The following is a 20,309-nucleotide window of genomic DNA, read 5'->3' as shown; positions in this document are numbered from 1 at the left end:
GGGTCCCAGGTTCGATTCCGGTCAAGGGCATGTACCTTGGTTGCGGGCACATCCCCAGTGGGGAGTGTGCAGGAGGCAGCTGATTGATGTTTCTCTCACATCGATATTTCTAACTCTATCCCTCTCCCTTCCTCTCTGTAAAAAATCAATAAAAAATATCTTAAAAAAATTAAAAATGGAACTGCCTTATGACTCAGCAATTCCACTGCTGGAAATTTATCTGAAGAAACGTGAAATACAAATATGAAAAAATACATGCACTTCTTTGTTCATTGCAGTGCTATTTACATTAGCCAAGATCTGGAAGCAGCCCAAGAGTACATCAATAAATGAGTGGATGAAACAGCTGACTACACAACGGAACACTACTCAGCCGTAAATAAATGAATAAATAAATAAATAAATAAATAAGAAAAATTTACCCTTTGTGACAGCATGTATGGACCTGGAGAACATTATTCGAAGTGAAATAAGTCAAAGAAAGACAAATATCATATGATTTCACTCATATATTGAATCTAATTAACAAACTGAACTAACATCCAAAATAGGCACAGACTTTAGAGAATAGGCTGACAGCTGAGGGGGAGGATGCTGGGAGAGTGGAGGGATTGAGCAGGTGGGGAAAGAGAGAACTCATGGATATGGACAACACTGTGGTGATTATGGGAGGTAGGGGATGGGTGAAGGTGAAGCAGGGTATAGGAGGGATAAAAATGGTAATGGGGAAAAATAAACGGGGGGGCGGGGGCGGAGACAAGCAATAGACTAGGAGACATGGTAAGATTGTAACCTCTATTTCTGGCAGGACTTTGTCTCTTAAGCACAATGAGATTAAGGGAGATTTCTTCTGTCTTTTAAGTCTGCATTCTAACTCCCCAGCCTCTCTCAGCCTCAGAACTCAGCAAGTGTCATTTAGAATGGGGGTGCTGTGGTTGCACCTCCCGGGTCGCTGTTCTGCTCTGAAACACTCCTTACACCAGCTGTCAGGAGTATCAGCAGCTGAAGGTTCACAGGTGCATCCTCCCTCCCCGAGAATTACACTTGACTAAAGGAAAATGCTTCACCCAAGGTTATGCCCTCATCCCCAGGAGACAGCCTGCATCCAATGACTACTTGATTCAAGTCTAGAGGCCCAGCCCCCTTACCTCAATTGGGGACATCTCTAAATGGCCATCCTAGTTTCAGAGCTCCCTGCAAGACTGGCTGAAGCCATTGCTGCAAAACTACATGTATCTCCACTCAACTTCTTCTGCCGCATGCTGGTACTCTAGCTCTCTCACAGGCATTGCTGAGAGGACTCCCCAGTAAACCTCCAAATGCAAATCTCAGATTCAGTATCTTGTTTTCTGAAGAACTCAACTTGCAACATATGGAGGAAACGGGCCAAGCTTCTCAATGTTCCAGTCTGTTGCACCCACACACACACGATCACCAAAAAGCCTTGCTGGGTTTCTCTTTCCCTCAGTAGAGACCCACTACAAAGATCAAGCCTGTTTTTCAATCCCAGACCAGAATTAGTAAATGCTGCCAGCGACCAAAATGGCCACTTACTTCAGCTCCTTCCTCTGGAATTCCTATTCACTTAGTCTTTGTTGCTTTCACAGTTCCCACATCTTTAAACATATGATTTAAAATGTTTATCCATATTTTTCTGGTTGTTACAGGGTGGATGCTGGGCTCCCATGACCTACTTCATCCTATCTAGAAATAGAAGTCTCTAAACATAGATTTTTTAAAATTCCAAATGCATGGATATTAACTTTTTTCCTAGCTTAACTGTAGTCAGAAAAGTGTTTGTATTATTCAGATATTTTTAAATTTACTGAAATGTTTGTTTGTCTATTATAGTCAAATTCAATAAAATATTTCATGTACTTTGAAAAATATATGGATCTTTGCTGTTGGATGCAATGCCCCTTACGTGTTCATGGGATCAAGCTTGTTGTTTTGTTCAAATCTTTATTCTTACAGACTTCTGAAAGGACAGTAAAATTTCCCACAACTGTGGTAAACATCAATTTTCCTTGTAGTTCTGTCCATATTTGCTTTATATATTTTGGACCAATGTTGTTTGATGCATGAAGTTTGGAATTGTTATAACTTCCTGGTGAATTGAAACTTTAAATAATGATTTTCCTTATCTTTAGTAATGCCTTTGTTTCTACTTTTACTAATTGACAAAACTATACCATCTTACTTAAATTAAGTCTCTCTCCTGAATTTCATTATTTATTTCGATGCTTAAGCTCTTATACCAGCTGGTGAATGGTGAACAATGACAAATTATTTCTCCTGCAGAAATGTGTTTTCAGACAGAATGAATATATGTTTAAACTAACATTAAACATATCACCATTTTAGCAATCCTATGTAATAAAAGCTTAATATGCTAAGTGTTCAGTTGGCCATTCAACCAATCAAAGCATAATATGCTAATGATATGCTAAGGCTGCTCAACCACTCGCGTAGACGTGCACTGACCGGTAGGTTAGCTTGCTGCTTGCGTCCAGCCAATTGGGACTGAGTGAAAAAGGCCAGACATGCCCTGGAGCCCTCCCTCCTACAACCCCTCCCTGACTGGCCAATTTCCCTTGTCTCTCCCCAGCCCCAATAGTGCACAGGTGGGGTCCCTCAGCCTGGCCTGTGCCCTCTCTCAATCCGGGACCCCTCAGGAGATGTTGGAGAGTTGGTTTCGGCCTGATCCTGCAGGGCAGGCTGAGGGACCCCAATGGTGTATGAATTTGTGCACCAGGCATCTAGTTATATAATAAAATAAAGTATCAAGTACCCAAATATTATCTTAACACAGTTCAAAAAGCATGTAAAATGTCTAATCAATTCATTGGTAGAAACCCACTTTTTTGGTTAGGAAGACAAGGAAAAATATCACACTTCAAATAAAAATAATAGTTAATAAGCAGCTTCTAACAGATATGGCAAAGAACTATAAGATTTTCAAAAATTTTATAATTAAAATTGTTTTAGCTACAAAGCATCTCTACCTTTTAAAAATGTTTATTAAGCCCTGGCCAGTGTGGCTCAGTTGGTTGACCATTGTCCTGTACACCAAAAGCTTGCCAGTTCAGTTCCCCGTTGGGCTGATTGGTGCTTCTGATTGGTGCTTCTCTCTCTCTCTCTCTCTCTCTCTCTCTCTCTCTCTCTCTCTCTCTTCTCTTTCTCTCCCTCCCTCTCTTTCTAAAAATCAATAAAGACAATTATTTTTAAGTTTACCAATATGAATTGCTAGACACAGTCAGGCATGCAGAACATATTTATTATGACTAAATTATTCATTACATATGAAGGAAAGATACCATGTTTTACACAAAGTCACAGAGGGAGTGGCGGGGCTGAGTCAGCGGAACCCCCACAGCCAGAATAAAGCTGGGTGCCATCCCCCCTCCAGTGGCAGCAGGATTCTATGGGGCTGGGAGGAAGACAGGAGGGGAGACCCTGTCTTTGTGAATTCGGTAAGCGGTTAAAACGCAAGCTACCCAAAAGCACTGAAACCGCACAATACAATTTTTCAGACATTAAAAAAAAAGAACTTTGACCAGGAAGTGCAGGTCCAAACTCTTGAGTTTCACACAAACAGCCCGGAGCCCTGCAGGTGCTTCTTCAGCGGCAACTGGTGGCTGTGGCCCCCGTTGGAGGTGCTGCGCTGGCACTGTTTGCAGCGCCGGTACTTGTCACACTGGTCCAGGAGGAAGAGCTTGTCCGAGGCCCTGAGGATAGGTGAGGAAAGGCAGCCATGAGCAGGCGTCCCCAGAGTCCTTGCTGGGGGCCTCGCTAGGAAGCCAGGGCAGTGGAAGGGATACAAAAGGAAAGTCACCCTTGGCCCCTGCCCTCCAGGAGCGTACCACCCACCTGTCATCTCCCACCTGCTTTGGCTTTGTTTTCTCTTTCAAACCAACCAGTTCCTTCCTCCTGCCTGCTGCCTGCTGGAGTCCCTGCCCACACCTGGCCTAGGTCTTCGGGACACAGGTCTGCTCTGCCATGCCCTTGGAGCAGCTGTGTTATCCTGCTACTCAAGGTCATTTCTGTGTCTCCTCTATCCTTGGTCACTATGTTGGCCAAGCATGCTTCCAAAATCCAACTCAAATCCCCCTGTGCTTACTCTCACTGCCTTTATCTGCTTGCCCCCAACACTGAGAAAATGGCTTGAAATCTCCAACTCCCCTTTTACTTCCTCTTCCAACCAATCAAACCACCCCACTTCCACTTGGGAACCTATTTTCCATGTCATCCCTCATACTTTCATTGTCACAAAATATGGGTTTTGCACATTACAAAGACAGGCCCCCAAAAAAATGCCTTAAAAGAAAATCAAAAATGAAAAGGAGAGTTACAGATCAAGATCCATTATGACAAATTTTGCCCATGATAACAATTAGTTGATAATTGGCAATTTAAAATATTATTTGGGTATGTTCAAATTTTTATAGCATTTGATTCTATAGGCTTGGCCTGTTTTTTCAAGTTTTTAGCATTCTATGAAGTCACACCTTACATTTGTAAAGTGTTTTAATTTTTAAGAGTATTACTTCTCCACCTCCTTATCTGAACCCCAAAACTCTTGGGTTAGCAATGCCAGGGAGGTGTTTACTTCCCCATCTCACAAATAAGAACATATTAGCTGCCTCTGCAAAGTGAGTGCTAAATTTTCAAAACCAAGCTTGATTCCCTAACTCTAGAATGTAAAAAGGTAGCTGCAGAGAGGAACAATGACACATTCCAAGAAGATGTTTTTGGTTGATTCCATACTGGGTTTCTCATTTTTCCAGTTGCCAATCTCGCCCACAACCCCTTGACTCTGCTCTTCGATGACCATTCTGTAAGCCTTGGATGTGTTCAGATGGAAACTCAGTCTCCCTATTTCCAACTAGTTATTTCCAAAGACAATTCCCATCCTCCTCCCCCCATGCCTCCCCACTCTCCACAAAAAAAAAAAAGAAAATAGAGCCATCCTGTACAGAGGCAAAGATTAGGGCAGAGATGGCAACTGCATAACACATAACACAATATTCTCCAATCCCATATTCATAGCAGATGTTTCTAATACATTGGAGCCATTTTTCTCACTGAACCCAGAATTCTTTTCCCCATAAAGTTCACTAGGCAGCCATCACTGATCAACTGGAGTTGGCTCTTGAAATCTATTGGCCATCCCACGATTAGAGGAAAGTAAACGAGCAGAAGGGATTTTCTTTGCAAACCCAGAACTTCTGGTTCCAGTCAGGTATTACCGCTCAAAAGCCTTCTCCTCCCAGTCCCGCTGCCTCTTCATCTCAGCACTCTGCTTCCAGTCCTCCAGTAAGCTTTGGTTCATCTTCTTCACTCTCTCTAGCTCAGCATCTCTATCCGCCAAGTGCCTGGGGAGAGCGGAATAGTCTGATTCTGTTCACAATATCGGGGAGAGAATATACACCAACCTCATGAGCCCCATTCCTTTTATGGTAAATTAAACAAAAACCTTCTGTTTTGTTTCTTTGAAATGTACCGAAAGATATGAACACTGTACAAAAATACCACAGTGAAACTCCTACCTCTCAAATAATGTATGGGTTTAGGACCTTTCATCTTCAATCCTATTTAAGTTAGCAGGATTGAAACCTTTTTCCAATTAGCAAATTCAGCCTTGAAAGCTATTAATTTCCTTTGAGGCTAATTTTTAAAATATAGTTTTAGTATTGATAGTATTACAGATATCTCCCACTCCCCCTCCTTTACTCCCCTGCCTCCTGCCCCTACCCACTCCTCCAGGTCTTTACTATCCTATTGCCCAAGTCCATGGGCTATGCATATCTATATATATAAGAGGCTAATATGCTAAGTGTCCAACTGTCCAACCAGTCACTATGATGCACACTGACCACCAGAGGGCAGATGCTCAATGTAGGGGCTGCCGAGCTGCAGTGTTTCTCAGGTGATGCACCCTGGAACCAGAGAGGAGGGAGCCTGATTCCTCACTGCGCGATTCCACCTTTGCTGTGGGTTATATTGTTGCTGGGGCACTATTGGCCCTGAATCTGGTTTACGGCACACTTGTGTTTGTGTTCTACACCACATTTTAAATCTCACCTTCCTACCTTGCCATCTTTACTCACTGGAGTAGAGTAAAGAATCACTGTATCAGCAACTTTGCAGAGTGCCCTCTCGCACTCCAGGAACCCTCAGGGAATGTCGGAGAGCTGGTTTCGGCCCGATTCCAGCAGGCCAGGTCGAGGGACCTCACCTGCCGGAGGGACTCACTCACTCTGTAGATGCTGGGGAGGGACCACGAGAGGTTGGCTCCAGGGAGTGTCTGGTCCACCTTGCCCAGTCCTGCCCCACCAGCCACCTTCTAATTAATTTCCTTTCAATGTGCACGAATCTGTGCACCGGGTCACTAGTAAGTATATAAATTCTTTGATTTATCTCTTCTCGTCCCACCCCAATTTGAGGCTAATTTAACTGCTCTGAAGAATCATTTCAAATGGATTTCCAATACTTTATGCTTCTTTCCCTTTATTCCAGCCTCTCAGATGTCAGTAATCAGCCTCCCAGTTGCTGCAGGCATTTTATAAGACAAAGTAGCCAGGTGTGCAACGGAGAAAAGAGACAGAAGTGACTAGGCAAAAGAAAATGAGATCGAGGCAATATCTAACATTGTAAAGAAGGTAAAACACACAAAAAAGGAGTGTTTGATCAAGGTCATATTTTCAAAGTGACGGCTGTATAATGTCTCCTTCAAGAACAATGTTCCAATATTCCTAACGTTAAGTGCTTCTATGACTGATCTCCAAATGCATAGTCATTGCTTGTCATGAATCACCTTAGACCAAATTCTTTATATGTGCCTATTTCTTGCCCAGCTCAAACTCTTACCATCAACTCTCAATAAAGTCTAGAAGAGACTTCACTCTGGTATGTGACAATTGCTTTAGCCAGCTCTGAAGGGCTTTGTTATAGGTAGCAACCACCACTAGGTGTCAGGACCCACCAATAAAAGGCAATAATGTGCTGTGCTCATTCATTTCTAAGAGCATTTTCCTCTAACAAGCATAGCAGTCATTATAAAGATTAAATGAAATAATACACAGAAAGTATCAATGCCTATCACATAATGGGAGCTCAATGACTGAATGGTACCTATTATACATAATTTATTAACCTTTTTTTCTTTTTATAGTTTTTTTCATTGTAGTCAAAAACACATAACATAAAATTGAGCATCTTGGCCACTTCTAAGTGTACAGATATATGATGTTAAGTATATTAACATCATTGTATAATCAATATCCAGATCTCTTTTCACCTTGTAAAGATGAAACTCTAAACTCATTAAACTACTCCCCATTTCTCCCTCCCTCTGGCCCCTGGCAACCACCTTCTACTTTGTTCCATGAATCTGACTTCTCTGAATACCATACACTGAAATCATATAGTATTTGTCTTTTTGTGACTGACTTATTTCACTTCGCATAATGTCCTCAAGGTTTACCATATTGTAGCATGTGTCAGAATTACCTTCCTTCGTAAAGTGAATAATATTCCATTGTATGTATATACCACATTTTGTTTATCTACTCATCTGTGGGTGAACATTTGGGTTGCTTCCATTGCTCAGCTATTGTGAATAATGCTGACATCAGCATGAGTGTGCAAATATCTCTTCAAGATCCTGTGTTCAGCCCTGGTTGGTGTGGCTCAGTGGATGGAGTGTCAACCCATGAAGCAAGAGGTTACTGGTTCAATTCCCAGTCAGGGCAAATGCCCGGGTTACAGGCTCAGTCCCCCGTAGGGAGCGTGCAGGAGGCAGCCGATCAATGATTCTCTCTCATCATTGATGTTTCTATTTCTCTCTTCCTTTCTGAAGTCAACAAAAATGTGTTTTAAAAAAATAAAATAAAACACATTTTAAATCTCACCTTCCTCCCTTGCCATCTTTACTCACTGGAGTAGAGAATCACTGTATCTCAGGTTCACATAAGTAAATATTCAATAAATCATGAACTATCTCTTATCTTGGAAAGGCAAAATATAATTAAATGCTAACTGACCTCTATTTCAAATAGAGCAAATGATGACAGCTGGCGGTTGAATAAAGCTCACCACATACATTTCACAGAATATGGAAACCATTTGTTAATGAGCAGCTATCTCATTGTGGTTTTCATTTGCATTTCCCTTATAACTAATGATGATGAGCATCTTTTCATATGCTTTATGGCCATTTTTATATTATCCTTGAAAATATAGATTAAAAAGTCAGTTTAATTTAAATGCCTAGAAAGTGAGAGAATGAAGTAGGGTTAGAGGGGAAGCAACAAGACTGCTGGTGGAAGCGAACTAGGGTACCTTTATAGAAACAAACTGTCAGCACCTGGTAATATTTAAAATGTTCCATACGCTTGATCTAGCTACTTCAGTTTTAGGAATTTATCCAATAGAAATTTTTTAAAAGTATAAATTATATGTTAAACCAGTATATATTTAAAATGTTTAATGCAGTCCTGGCTGGTGCTCAGTAGCATCAGCCTGTGGACTAAAGGGTCTTGGGTTCAATTACCAGTCAAGGGCATGTACCTCAGTTGCAGGTTCAATCCCCAGCCTGGTTGGGAACCATGTGGGAGGCAACCCATCGATGTGTCTCTCACACATTGATGTTTCTCTCTCTCTTTCTCCCCCTCCTCCCTCTTTTCCACTCTCTCTAAAAATCAATGGAAAAAATATCCTCATGTGGGGATTTTTAAAAAAATGTTTATTGCAAATTTGTTACAGCAAAATATCTGGAAACAAAGTGAATGTTCATTAATGGCACAGAAGTTAAATTATAGTAATCCATATTATAGATATTATTATTAAATTAGAAGAATGAACTTTATGCATATGTACTGACATAACTGTAAATTAATGACACATTAGAAGGTTCAGGAAAGGTTGGGCAGTAATGTATAAGAGCTCATAGGTCTTATTTTCATTTACAACAATGAAGGGGAAAATATATGTGCATTGTTTTAAGAGAAAATATAAAAGTTTACATATTAACCTTGACACTGACTACTTGGTCAGGGGAGATTATTCATTTTTATTTTAATCTCTCCACCAATAAACATTTTAATCAGCATAAATTGTTACAATTCTTTAAAAACAAAAACAGAAAAGTTTTTTTTAAGTAAAACAATACTTTAGCAGACCTGTTTGGGTTGCACAGGTTAAAGCTATTCCCTCTGAAAGAAAATGACCTTCTATTTGCCACGCAAAGACCTGAGATCACATCCTGAGGCGCCCGGAGGGCGAGGAGTCAGGAAAGATGAGAGAAGCAGGAGAATTTGGAATAACCACTAAAGGATATAGAACCGGAAAACAAGGGCCCGGCCCACACAGAAAACGGGTCTATGGCTTTGTGGTCATAGAGATAATCAAATACAGACCACAGTTCGTATTTGTTCAGAGCCTTGCAGTTTCCAACATCCTCCACATACATAATCTCATAGACAGGACAGGAGGGCAAGTGGGGTTGTCCTTTTGCAGGAGGAAAGGAGCTCGAAGACCTCATGTGCGGTTTGGCTCAGGTCATACAGCTTTTCCTCCTAAATCCAAGTTTAGGAGACCAACCAGAGCAGCTGAGGGCTAGCAGCAGAGGAGGAAGCTGCAATAACCTCTACAACAGATGCAAAGGGACGGAGCTGGCTGGGACAGCAGCATGGGAAGGCAGAGCCACCATGGGACAGCAGGAGGCTGTTTGCTACAAAACAGAACCTCTTTACAAGAATCATTTCATTTAACCCTCAACCACCTTGGAGGAAGATACTGGTATTATCCCTAACAACCGATAAGGAACCCAATGCCCTCAGCGGCGTGTCACATGCCCAATATGCCACCAGGAAAATGGCAGAGCCACATCGATCAATCAGAATGGACTGGAAGTGGTCTTTCCTGGGGGGTGAAGGAGGGGAATCCCAGGGAGGGTCTGGACAGCCTGAGCAGCAGGGGTGCACTTGTGGGGTTTGAGGCAACAGCTAGTTTTCAAGAAATATAAGACTAGTTCAATATTTTAGCAAATATAGACATACAAATCTATATTGCCCTGGGAAGATGCAAGACTATCCCACATGTGACGTGGCTCTAACAGCCAAGCATTTAACTACTCCTACCTCTCTCTCCTAATAACGCAACCCCACCCTCATCACAATGTACTCCTTCTTCAACCTGCTGTTCTACTCATATTTTCATGTGTGCACTGCCCTGGTGTAGAACATTAACATTTCTTCGCACCATCCCACTGACCATTTATAAAATGTTAATAAAGTAACTTTTTTTTTTATTTTTTAAGTACAACCGCCTTCTAAAAAGAGGAGATTCCTTTGAAGAAAAGTCCTTTTGGAACTCCTGAGCAGTTTGATGATTTTATAAAACTCCCCACTGGCAGGTTGCCTAAATCAGGGCTTTTAAAGAACTAGGTGTCTGGTGTTTGAATGTAAAGGTACTTGCATTGCTATGGCATGAAGTCCTTTTCTGACTACCCTGTCACCCTCCCCACCCCCTCCCCAGAAATCATCAGTACAGCTACTACACGCACAGTTCTTTGAAGGAAGGGGCTTATCAGAGGTTGAGAAAGGGCCCGAGTTTCATGCCCGAGTCTATTTGAGCACAGCAGCACATTTGTGGCTCCCATTGTATTTCCCATGGCAGTGCTGATGTGGCCAAGTCTTTCAAGAAGTTGTACAGGAAAGGGAAAGAAAAATATGAAGAGGTAACTGGAGAGAGAAATAGGATCAAGAGAGTGTAGAGTGTTTTTTTTAAATTTGATAACTTTTCTTTATAGGGTGAATTGTGAGGATGAAGCATGCAATAAACTTAGGACAATATTTTGCACATAGTATCTCCTCAGTGTGATCACTATTCTTACTGCTTTTCTGCTGTTGTATGAGAAAGAGAAAGAGAGAGAGGCAGATAGGGGAGAGGAAGTAGGGAGGAGGAAGACGAAGAATGATCTGGGGTCTCTTACTGTTGCTGTGTCTTCTGCAGCATCAGCAAATCCCGCTTTTGGTCCACCAGATGGTTCAGGATGGCTTTCCTCTTGTGCCTAGCAGCTGCCTCCTGCTGCTGTCTCATGCAATTCTGTTCTCGCTTTCGCGTTTCTACCATCAGCTCAGTCTCATCCCTGCCAAAGAGGGGCTCAGAAGAGTCGGGCTCAGATATAGGCAGCTGGGGGAATCTGTTCTTTATCTGAAACAGGGACACACATAATGCAGATTACAGTTACACCAGGGAATAAACTTCATGCACGAGGCTTCAGCACAGTAGTAACACACCAACTCCTTCAGGAAGGAATGGGGGCCCCCAAACCACCAAATGGATAACACATAAGGGGATTCATAACATCACAGTATTTAGACATATTTTAGAATGCTACGGAAGCACTGTACAATCCTTAAATTAATAACTGTTCCCCTACCTGTGCATCCAAAGCCCTCTTGTAACACTCCTTTTCTTCCATCTTGTCTTGTATATATTTGGCTCGTTGGGCAGCAAGTCTGGCAGTTAAGAATAAGGGAAGGTAGGGGCAAAGTTTGTTACTGAGTATTTAGTAATACAGATTAACATCATCAAAACATGTCTAGCCGAAACCGGTTTGGCTCAGAGGATAGAGCATCAGCCTGCGGACTGAAAGGTCCCAGGTTCGATTCCGGTCAAGGGCATGTACCTGGGTTGCGGGCACATCCCCAGTAGGAGATGTGCAGGAGGCGGCTGATCGATGTTTCTCGCTCATTGATGTTTCTAACTCTCTATCTCTCTCCCTTCCTCTCTGTAAAAAATCAATAAAATATATTTAAAAGAAAAAAAGAGTTCCTATCATTATAAAAAAAAAAAAAAAACATGTCTAATAACTATTAGGAACAAGAGCCTGGTGAGTAAAAAGTGAGCGTTCCTTTAAGGAGTGTTCATTTTAAGGAAGAAAACAGTCATTCAAATCCATAGCCTAGTGGACAATGTCTTGGGACAGACAGGACAGGGATAATAAGCAGGTGCTGATCATATTATACAAATGCACTACTACGGGGGCAGGCAGTGCTCCTCACCTTGTACATTAAAAAAATCTAGATAGGAAAGCAAAAAGTGTCTCTATAATCTATAAAATGATTCATCATAAGATTCCTTTCTAAGAAAAGTGATCTTGCCTGGCCTACATGGCTCAGTGGTTGAACCAGGAGGTTACAGTTTGATTCCCGGTCAAGGCACATGCCTGGGTTTCAGGCTCAACCTCCAGTAGGGGGTGTGCAGGAGGCAACCGACCAATGATCTTCATCATTGATGTTTCTATCTTTCTCTCCCTCTCCCTTCCTCTCTGAAAACAATAAAAATATATTTTTTAAAAATTCCGGCTCTGTTTTCCTGAGCTCATCTAGCTAGACTCACTCCTCTGTGAGTTGCACTCGTTCTAGGCGTTCCATCAACTCTTTGTTTTCTCTTTGCTTTATTTCCTTTTCCCGTCTAGTATCAATTTGTTTCAGGAGACCTTGGATATGTTCCTCTTGCTTTAAAGCCTTTATCTCAGGACTGAATGGCCGTTTATCAAATAGGCAGGATTTCTAGAATGAAAGAGAAGCAATTTATTTATTCTAGAATACCAAAGAGCAACAAAGAATAAAGGTAATAATTCAGAAAGCTAAAATAAATCAGGAAGTAGTTATTAATTTATAATACTTACAAATCCTCAACACATTGACCAGCTAGTGTTGAGGTAATGCACAGAATAATACGAATATACTCAAGGATAAATCTAGCAGCACAGACCAAAGCCCAGTGTCTGAGATAAAACAGGACTTCATGGAGTAGGTCCAGAGCTAATGCATACAACACAGAGAAGGAAATAAGAATTCTGAGAATGCAGAAGCATGAGCAAGGACAGTGAAGAGGTGAACTGCAGGAATCAGAACTGCATCCTTGCTCTGGGTCTGGCTGTTCTAAACACTAATGATTCAACAGTAACCAAGAACTGAGACCCACAAACCACCCTGCTCTCATTGAGCAGGCACCCTGGAGCAGGAGACAGACAGTGAATCAGTAGGCAATACAAAGGTCATTTACGGTTGTGGTAAGTGCTATGAAGCCCTTATCATGGCAAGTGGCTGCGTGGGAATAGGATTAAATTGGTTGGTTATTAGGGAACGCTTTTCGGTGGAGACGAGGAGACCCGTGTCCCATACAGTAGGAACAGCGAATGCAAAGACACTATGAAAACAAGCTAGGCATGTTTAATAAGCAGAAAAAAGTCCATGTGGCAGAGGCATAGTGAGCAAGGGAAAATAGAAGTGGATGAGCTCAAAGAACAGGGTAGGACCTGGCAGGTCAAGGTAAGTTTAAATTTTATTTTAATTCAATGGGAAGCCATTAGATATGTTTTGATTAATCATTCTGAGAGGCTGCTGTGTGGACAATAGACTGCAGAAAGGCAAGCCTAATTAGGGAGAGTGTTGAAGAAGTTCGGCCTTATAATGTGGTTTGGACTAGGGTGGTAACATTGAAGATGGAGAGATGCTAGATCAGTGATGGCGAACCTTTTGAGCTCGGCGTGTCAGCATTTTGAAAAACCCTAACTTAACTCTGGTGTTGTGTCACATATAGAAATTTTTTGATATTTGCAACCATAGTAAAACAAAGACTTATATTTTTGATATTTATTTTATATATTTAAATGCCATTTAACAAAGAAAAATCAACCAAAAAAAAATGAGTTCGTGTGTCACCTCTGACACGCGTGTCATAGGTTCGCCATCACTGTGCTAGATCCATGTTGGAGGTAAAGGCAACTGGACTTGCAGATGGTTGGGTGTGGGAGACAGAAAAGGAGGAATCTGGAATCTGGGTGTGCAACTGTCTGCCTGGTGATGCCACTTACTAAAATGGGAAAGCTGAGAGAACAGGATGAGAAAGGAAATCAAAAATTTTGTTTTGGTCTTTTTAAGTTTAAGATGTCTACAGATATATCAAATAGGAGATACCAAGTGGGCAGTAATACATATAATGTGCAACTTATATCTAAGAGGACAGAAAGATCATGCCTAAGTCTCAAAAGCACTGTGCTCTACCTCCTTCCCTCCCTGCCATCCCTGCCTGGAAGGTTCTTCTTCCATTCAGGTCTTTTCCTAACTCTTATAGGCCAGGAGGTCTTCCCAGATCTCTGGTCTGGGTTAAGTGACTCTCCTCTTTAGTGTGGTATTCTAAGATTATCATAGCATTTGGCATACCACACTCTTGACTCTTTAAATCTGTCTCTCCCACTATCTTCTTCAGACCTCTTTCAAAGGGAACCTTGTCTCATTCATCTTTGTATTCTTAGCCACCAGCGAAGTGGCAAGCACATAGAAATGCATTAATAAATGTTTGACAATGGACAAAAAAATATGTATTTTGTTAGATTGATGTCTAGAGGGTCAGTCTACCACTTAGATAGTGAGTGAAAGGAGAAAGATTCAGGCAGAAATAAAGGTAGACATATAATGACTGAAAATATTAAAATCAGTGACAAAGCAGGTGGCTCACCTCCATTTGAAACACGGCTTCTCAAACTTTAATGCACCTACAGATCACCTAAGGATCTTATTCAAATGTAGATTCCCATTCTGGAGGTCTAGGGTGGGACCCTAGATTCTGCATTTCTAGCAAGCCCTCAGGTAACGCAGGTTCTCCTTTTCAGTCAGCTATTCCTGGGGCAGGACTTTAGTAGACTGTCCCCTACGACCCACCCCAGCTCCTGGTTGACAATTTCTATCATTAATAAGCACTGTAGTGACAAATAAGGACTGTGTGCTGAATGTGAACACTGTGGAGGCACAGCCCACTTTTCACGTCTGCCAGTGAAAAACCAGCACAACCTGCAATATGGTGTGAAAGAAAAGGTGGCCATAAACTAAACCTGACATGCTCAGGGGAGCCACCTGGCAGGTCTTACAGACTCGGTGACCAAAAGTAACCACACAGGATGCTCTGATTATAAATTTCCACCTGGGCAGGTCATCTAGCAGGTGGTCATATCCCAGGCCTATAGCTTCCTTAGCGAAGGTCACCCTTTACCTTGTGAACTCTATTGCTCTTATGCATCTAGGAAATGTCAGAGTAATTTTCTTTTCCTATTCTTCAAAGAGACAATCAACAGCACAAGACCATCAAACCCCACATTGTTATCGTGTTCCCCACACACCATCTCTATGTGCTGTGCTAATTATTAACTCTCCTTTACCTACAAATCTAAGAAGTATGTGTTTTTCTCTTTTGCTTTTTTATTTAATCCCAGAAATTTCCCCACTTTGCTTTTTTTTCCTGTCCCCTTAATTTACTACCAATGGATTTCATGTAACTTTCTTTAGGTTCTCTCTCCTTTGATTCTAAAGTGTAAAATAAGCTACAAAATTGCAATTCTCCAGAGCATTTTCTCAATCCTTTCAGATTTTGCTCCTGGGCATATCCTCAAATTTTTGACTCAAATAAACTCTTATGAAACTTTTCTATAGGCTGGACATTCTTTGTTGACAACAGAACCCAAAATTCACAGAGGGGGCAAGTATTCACAATAGAAATTCTAAAAAGACCCTTACATAAAATCCAGGTTTCTCGTTCTTGTGGATTCGCATAGCTTCAGCAACTCCAAGATTATAGGCAGCATTTTTTTGATTCTGTTCTCTATTAGCCAGACTTCTCATCTTTAGAGGAGGGAAAAATAACATTAAAATATAGCCTTTAAAAAATTAATTCAACTACATTACAATAATCCACCCAAGCCCGGCCCATGTGGCTCAGTGGTTGGACATTGACCTATGAACCAGAAGGTCACCATTTGATTCCTAGTCAGGGGCACATGCCCAGGTTGCAGGTTCGATCCCCAATGTGGGGTGTATAGGAGGCAGCAATCAATGATTCTTTCTCATCATTGATATTTCTCTCTCTCTCTCCCTCTCCCATCTTCTCTGAAATCAATAAAAAAAATATATGTAAATAATAATAATAACCCAACCAAGGTAGAAACCTGCCTTTTGGAGGCAATGGTTGGGGAAAGTTTTTATTCCCTGTTCTTGGGTTTCAGGCAACACCTCTATAGGGTACATAAGAAGGAATGGAAGGTTCCTTACCTTATATCACAAATGCAGGAAAGGGTCAATTATTGGTGACCACAGACCAGTTATTGACAGTGCACCTGCACAGGTGCCATTCTGTCTTTGCTTCTTGACATACGCCATGAATTTGAAGGAAGCACTGACCAGAATTATATTTTACCAGAAATGAACAATAAAGCCATATAAGTCCAGGAATTCCACCTTTAAAACTCAGGCCTTATGAGGGAAGGGGTAGAAATCAGCTGCTTGAATATTCATCCCAGTGTTCTTTATTATTAGTGAAAACTTGGACACAGACCTAAGTTGCAGTCCTGCAGTACGTAAGTGATTAAATGTGTTCCATCACAGGCATGTGATAGGACATTTTAAATGCCTTTTTATAATCATGGTCTACTGTCCCATGTTAAACACTCTTTTATCAAGGCATTGAATTACCTGGTGCTTGAAGAAAGTATCTTGATCTTTCAACATTTGATACTGCTGTATGAGTTGCTCCTCTTCTATCTCTCTCCTCCTCCTCTCCTCACTGTAGTACAATGGGGAATTTTGTTGTGCTCGTTGCAAACATACGTAACACAACTCCTGCAATACCAAGTTTTAGGACAAATTAAGTTTACCTTTTACTTTTTTGCCTTCACAAGCTCTCCAAAGGTTAGGTGTATCAAAAAGCAGACGTTATAAAAGGATATGTTAATGATAATTAGCAAAATGAGATTTGCAGAGTGGGCCCCACAAATATTCAAGAGGATTTACTCAACTCTCATTTAATAGCAACTGAAAATTAGTAAGAGGTTTCCCAGCCCTATTTCTAACTAGTTGATTGACTAGTAGATAGACTGATGACAGTCCAATTTGGAGTCCTGACTACAGGAGCCATATCCACATGTTAAAGAGTGATTCCCGGAACTCTCACTGAGAAACAGAAGTCAGAAGAAGGTTCTGACTGAGTTTTGTTTGAAACTCTGTACCTGTCCTGCCTTATTATGATCGTGGCAAGCACTGGCTGGAGGAGTTTTAGGTTTCATTTCATTGTCCCTTTTCCGACACCTTGAAGATGATAAGCTATAAAAACAACACAACATTAATCCATGTTTAACACAGTGCGACATCGAGAGCAACGGTAATTTTAGAGGCAAGTGTAAATATAAAAGACAGAGTAAATATCTCAGTGGTTTTCTTTAAAGCATCTGTATCTATAGAGGTTAAGAGCCTATGCTTTGTGTCAGATTAACATGGACTTGACCAGATTTTTTGCTTACAAGCTGACTGGCATTAGCCAAGCTGGGTAGTCTTATAAAATCTCAGTTACCAATTCTGCAAAATGAGGATAAAAGTTATTCATTCTACAAAAAAATGTATTGAGTGCTTACTGTGTACATTGTTCTCGGCATGGAAGATGCAGTGAAGAAAACACACACAACAAGATCCCTGTGGAATTAACATTCTCATGGGGACAGGCAGATAGCAAATAAACAAGAAAAATAAGTGAACTATAGAGTATTTTAATGTTTATGTAGAGAGAGAGAGGAAGGGAGGGAGAGAGCGAAACATCGATTAGTTGTACCACTTACTTATGCATTCATTGGTTGATTCTTATATGTGCCCCGGCTGAGGATCGCACCTGCAACCTTGGCATATTGGGACAACGCTCAAATCAATTGAACTACCTGGCCAGGGCAACTATATAGTATTTTTTTATGGTGATAAGTGCCACATTGTGCTGGAAGAATGGAGTATTAAACCATAACTAGAATGACCTGGAAAGTTCGCACCAAGGATACAATTGAGTAAATACCTGAAGGAAATGAGGAAAAAATAATGTGTGTCTCAGTGGTTGAGCATCAGCCTATGAACTGGGAGGTCACAGTTCAATTCCCAGTCGGGGTACACGTTTGGGTTGTGGGCTCAACCCCCCATAGGGGCATGCGGGGGTTGGGGGAAGGCAGCCGATTGGCAATTCTCTCTCATCATTGATGTTTCTATCTCTCTCCCTCTCCCTTCCTCTCTGAAATCAATATATGTGTATGCATGTATACACACACACACACACACACACACACACACACACACACACACATATATATATATATATATATATATATATATATATATATATTTGTCATCCTTGTGCAGGAGCCATGTTAATCTTCTCTGGATCATTCCAATTTTAGTATATGTGCTGTTGAAGTGAGCACTAAAAATATATTTTTAAAAAGTAATGCAGATGGCCTAACCGGTTTGGCTCAGTGGATAGAGCGTCGGCCTGGGGACTGAGGGGTCCCAGGTTCGATTCCAGTCAAGGGCATGTACCTTGGTTGCGGGCACATTCCCAGTGGGGAGTGTGCAGGAGGCAGATGATCGATGTTTCCCTCTCATCGATGTTTCTAACCCTCTATCCCTCTCCCTTCCTCTTTGTAAAGAATCAATAAAATATATTTTTAAAAAAAGTAATGCAGATATCTGATGAAGAGGGCATTCTAGGCAGAGCAAATGTGTGCAAAGTCCTTATAGTGGGAGCATGCCTGTGTTCAGTGCAGCTATAGGGAGGTCAGAGATCAGGCAGGACCTCATAGGCCATAGTAATGCCTTTGGCTTTTGCCCTGGGTGAGAATGGGAAGCCACTAAGGGTACAATGTCCAGTATTAGCAAAGCTGTAGAGAAGACAGCAGTCCCTCATGTTATTGCTACTAGGAAGGCAATTGGGTACAATCTTTTTGAGAATAATTAGTAAGTGCAACAAAGGCATAAAAAAATGGTCTCTTTCCTTCTCTCTGAAATTTCACTTTAAAGTTTTTATCCTCAGGTGTGTGCAAGGAATTATGTGTAATTATATTTATCACAACATCATTTAAAAAACTGAAACTCATCTAAATTATTCAATAAGAGATTGGTTAAACAAAAGGTTTAATCAATGAGATGATGTGCAATCATTTGTTCATGTTTTGTAATATTTAAAGCCATAGGGATCCTCACCACTTATTGTTAAGTATAACAAAGGTTCAGACAATCTCAGTTTTATTTAAAATATGTGTATATGTTGCAAATATAAATATATGTATATATTATATATGAGTTAAAATGAAGAATACACTGGGATTATTGGTAATTTTTATATCTCTTTCTTTTCTTTCAAAATTTTTGTGATAAAAATGTATTATTTTAGTAATCAGCACAAAAAACATTTGTTGGTCAATTTCTATAGGAAACCTTTACTAACAATTACTTTCCCCTCTTTGTAGCTTTTGTACTTTTTTTTGTTACTTTCATCACATGCATTATTTCTTTAGTGTCAGTCCTCCTACAAGACTACATATTTTATTAAAGCAGGTTTATGTCTTTTATATGTTGGATAGCTCTGTATATTCAGTGTCTAAAAACTTCCTGGCACAGGATGGTGCTAAATGTGTGTTGGATTGAACTAAATTACCAAGTACTAGACATTCAACTCTCAATTATATTTAATAACAGTGAAGTTATCCAAAACAAGCATGCTTAGAGTTTTGAACAGGACTTTAGTAACCCAAAAAGTATACATTGCACTCGTAACAGCTGATACAGTAATAAATTGAAAGTTGACAGCACAGTACAAGGCACATAAAAGTACTCAATAAATACTTGCGTGTGGTTGACTGATTTGTGGTCTTGAAAAGTATCCTACTCAAAGGGAGAAGTAAGTAGAAATTTTTTGACATAACATAACAAGAAAAAGACACAGCCATCATAACTTGCAATACATTCACTCAAAGAACATAATTACTGAGTGTCAGCATGTATGGCAAAACTGCTTTCCAATTTGGTCTCACTATAAAACTGTGTCACGTCATGATATCCAAGCACTCAGAAAACAAAAAGGGAAGTTTTCCCAAACCCACAAGAAAAGTTAGATGTTCCCCCTCTGTGCTATTTTGTTTCCACCTGTGTCATAGCATTTTACCTACTGAATTTGTTGTTCTATGTATACCTGTCTTCCCCACTAGATCGTGAGCTCTGATTGTCCCTACTATCCCTGTCACCTAGTACATAAACTGTACTCAAGAATACTGGATGAAGGAATGAATGAACACTTACTTAAACTCCCTACATCAAGAAATTACTCAAAACTATATTTAGCCTGGTCAATGTGGCTCAGTGATTGAGCATAGACCCATGAACCAGGAGGTCACGGTTCGATTCCTGGTCAGGGCCCATGCCTGGGTTGTGGCCCGG

At 40.8% G+C, this 20,309-nt stretch overlaps 1 protein-coding gene across 1 annotated transcript in view; it reads right to left on the bottom strand.

The window, feature by feature from the left end:
• Positions 1-3,258: 3,258 nt before the first annotated feature.
• Positions 3,259-20,309, bottom strand: part of CCDC81 (coiled-coil domain containing 81) — a gene marked incomplete at its 5' end in the record, with an annotated part of 32,418 nt that continues 15,367 nt past the window's right edge. Inside the window, 8 exons of the mRNA XM_081098453.1 lie at positions 3,259-3,728; positions 5,250-5,375; positions 10,997-11,217; positions 11,447-11,525; positions 12,409-12,581; positions 15,588-15,692; positions 16,539-16,685; positions 17,072-17,165. Coding sequence (XP_080954579.1) covers positions 3,587-3,728; positions 5,250-5,375; positions 10,997-11,217; positions 11,447-11,525; positions 12,409-12,581; positions 15,588-15,692; positions 16,539-16,685; positions 17,072-17,165 — 1,087 coding nt within the window. The 3' untranslated portion in view covers positions 3,259-3,586. The remainder of the gene's footprint in view (positions 3,729-5,249; positions 5,376-10,996; positions 11,218-11,446; positions 11,526-12,408; positions 12,582-15,587; positions 15,693-16,538; positions 16,686-17,071; positions 17,166-20,309) is intronic.

The sequence above is a fragment of the Myotis nattereri genome (genome assembly GCF_964212035.1).
Source record: "Myotis nattereri genome assembly, chromosome: 9".
NCBI lineage: Eukaryota > Metazoa > Chordata > Mammalia > Chiroptera > Vespertilionidae > Myotis > Myotis nattereri.
The sequence above is the reverse complement of the archived record's forward strand: the minus strand, read 5'-3'. Positions and strand labels throughout refer to the sequence as shown.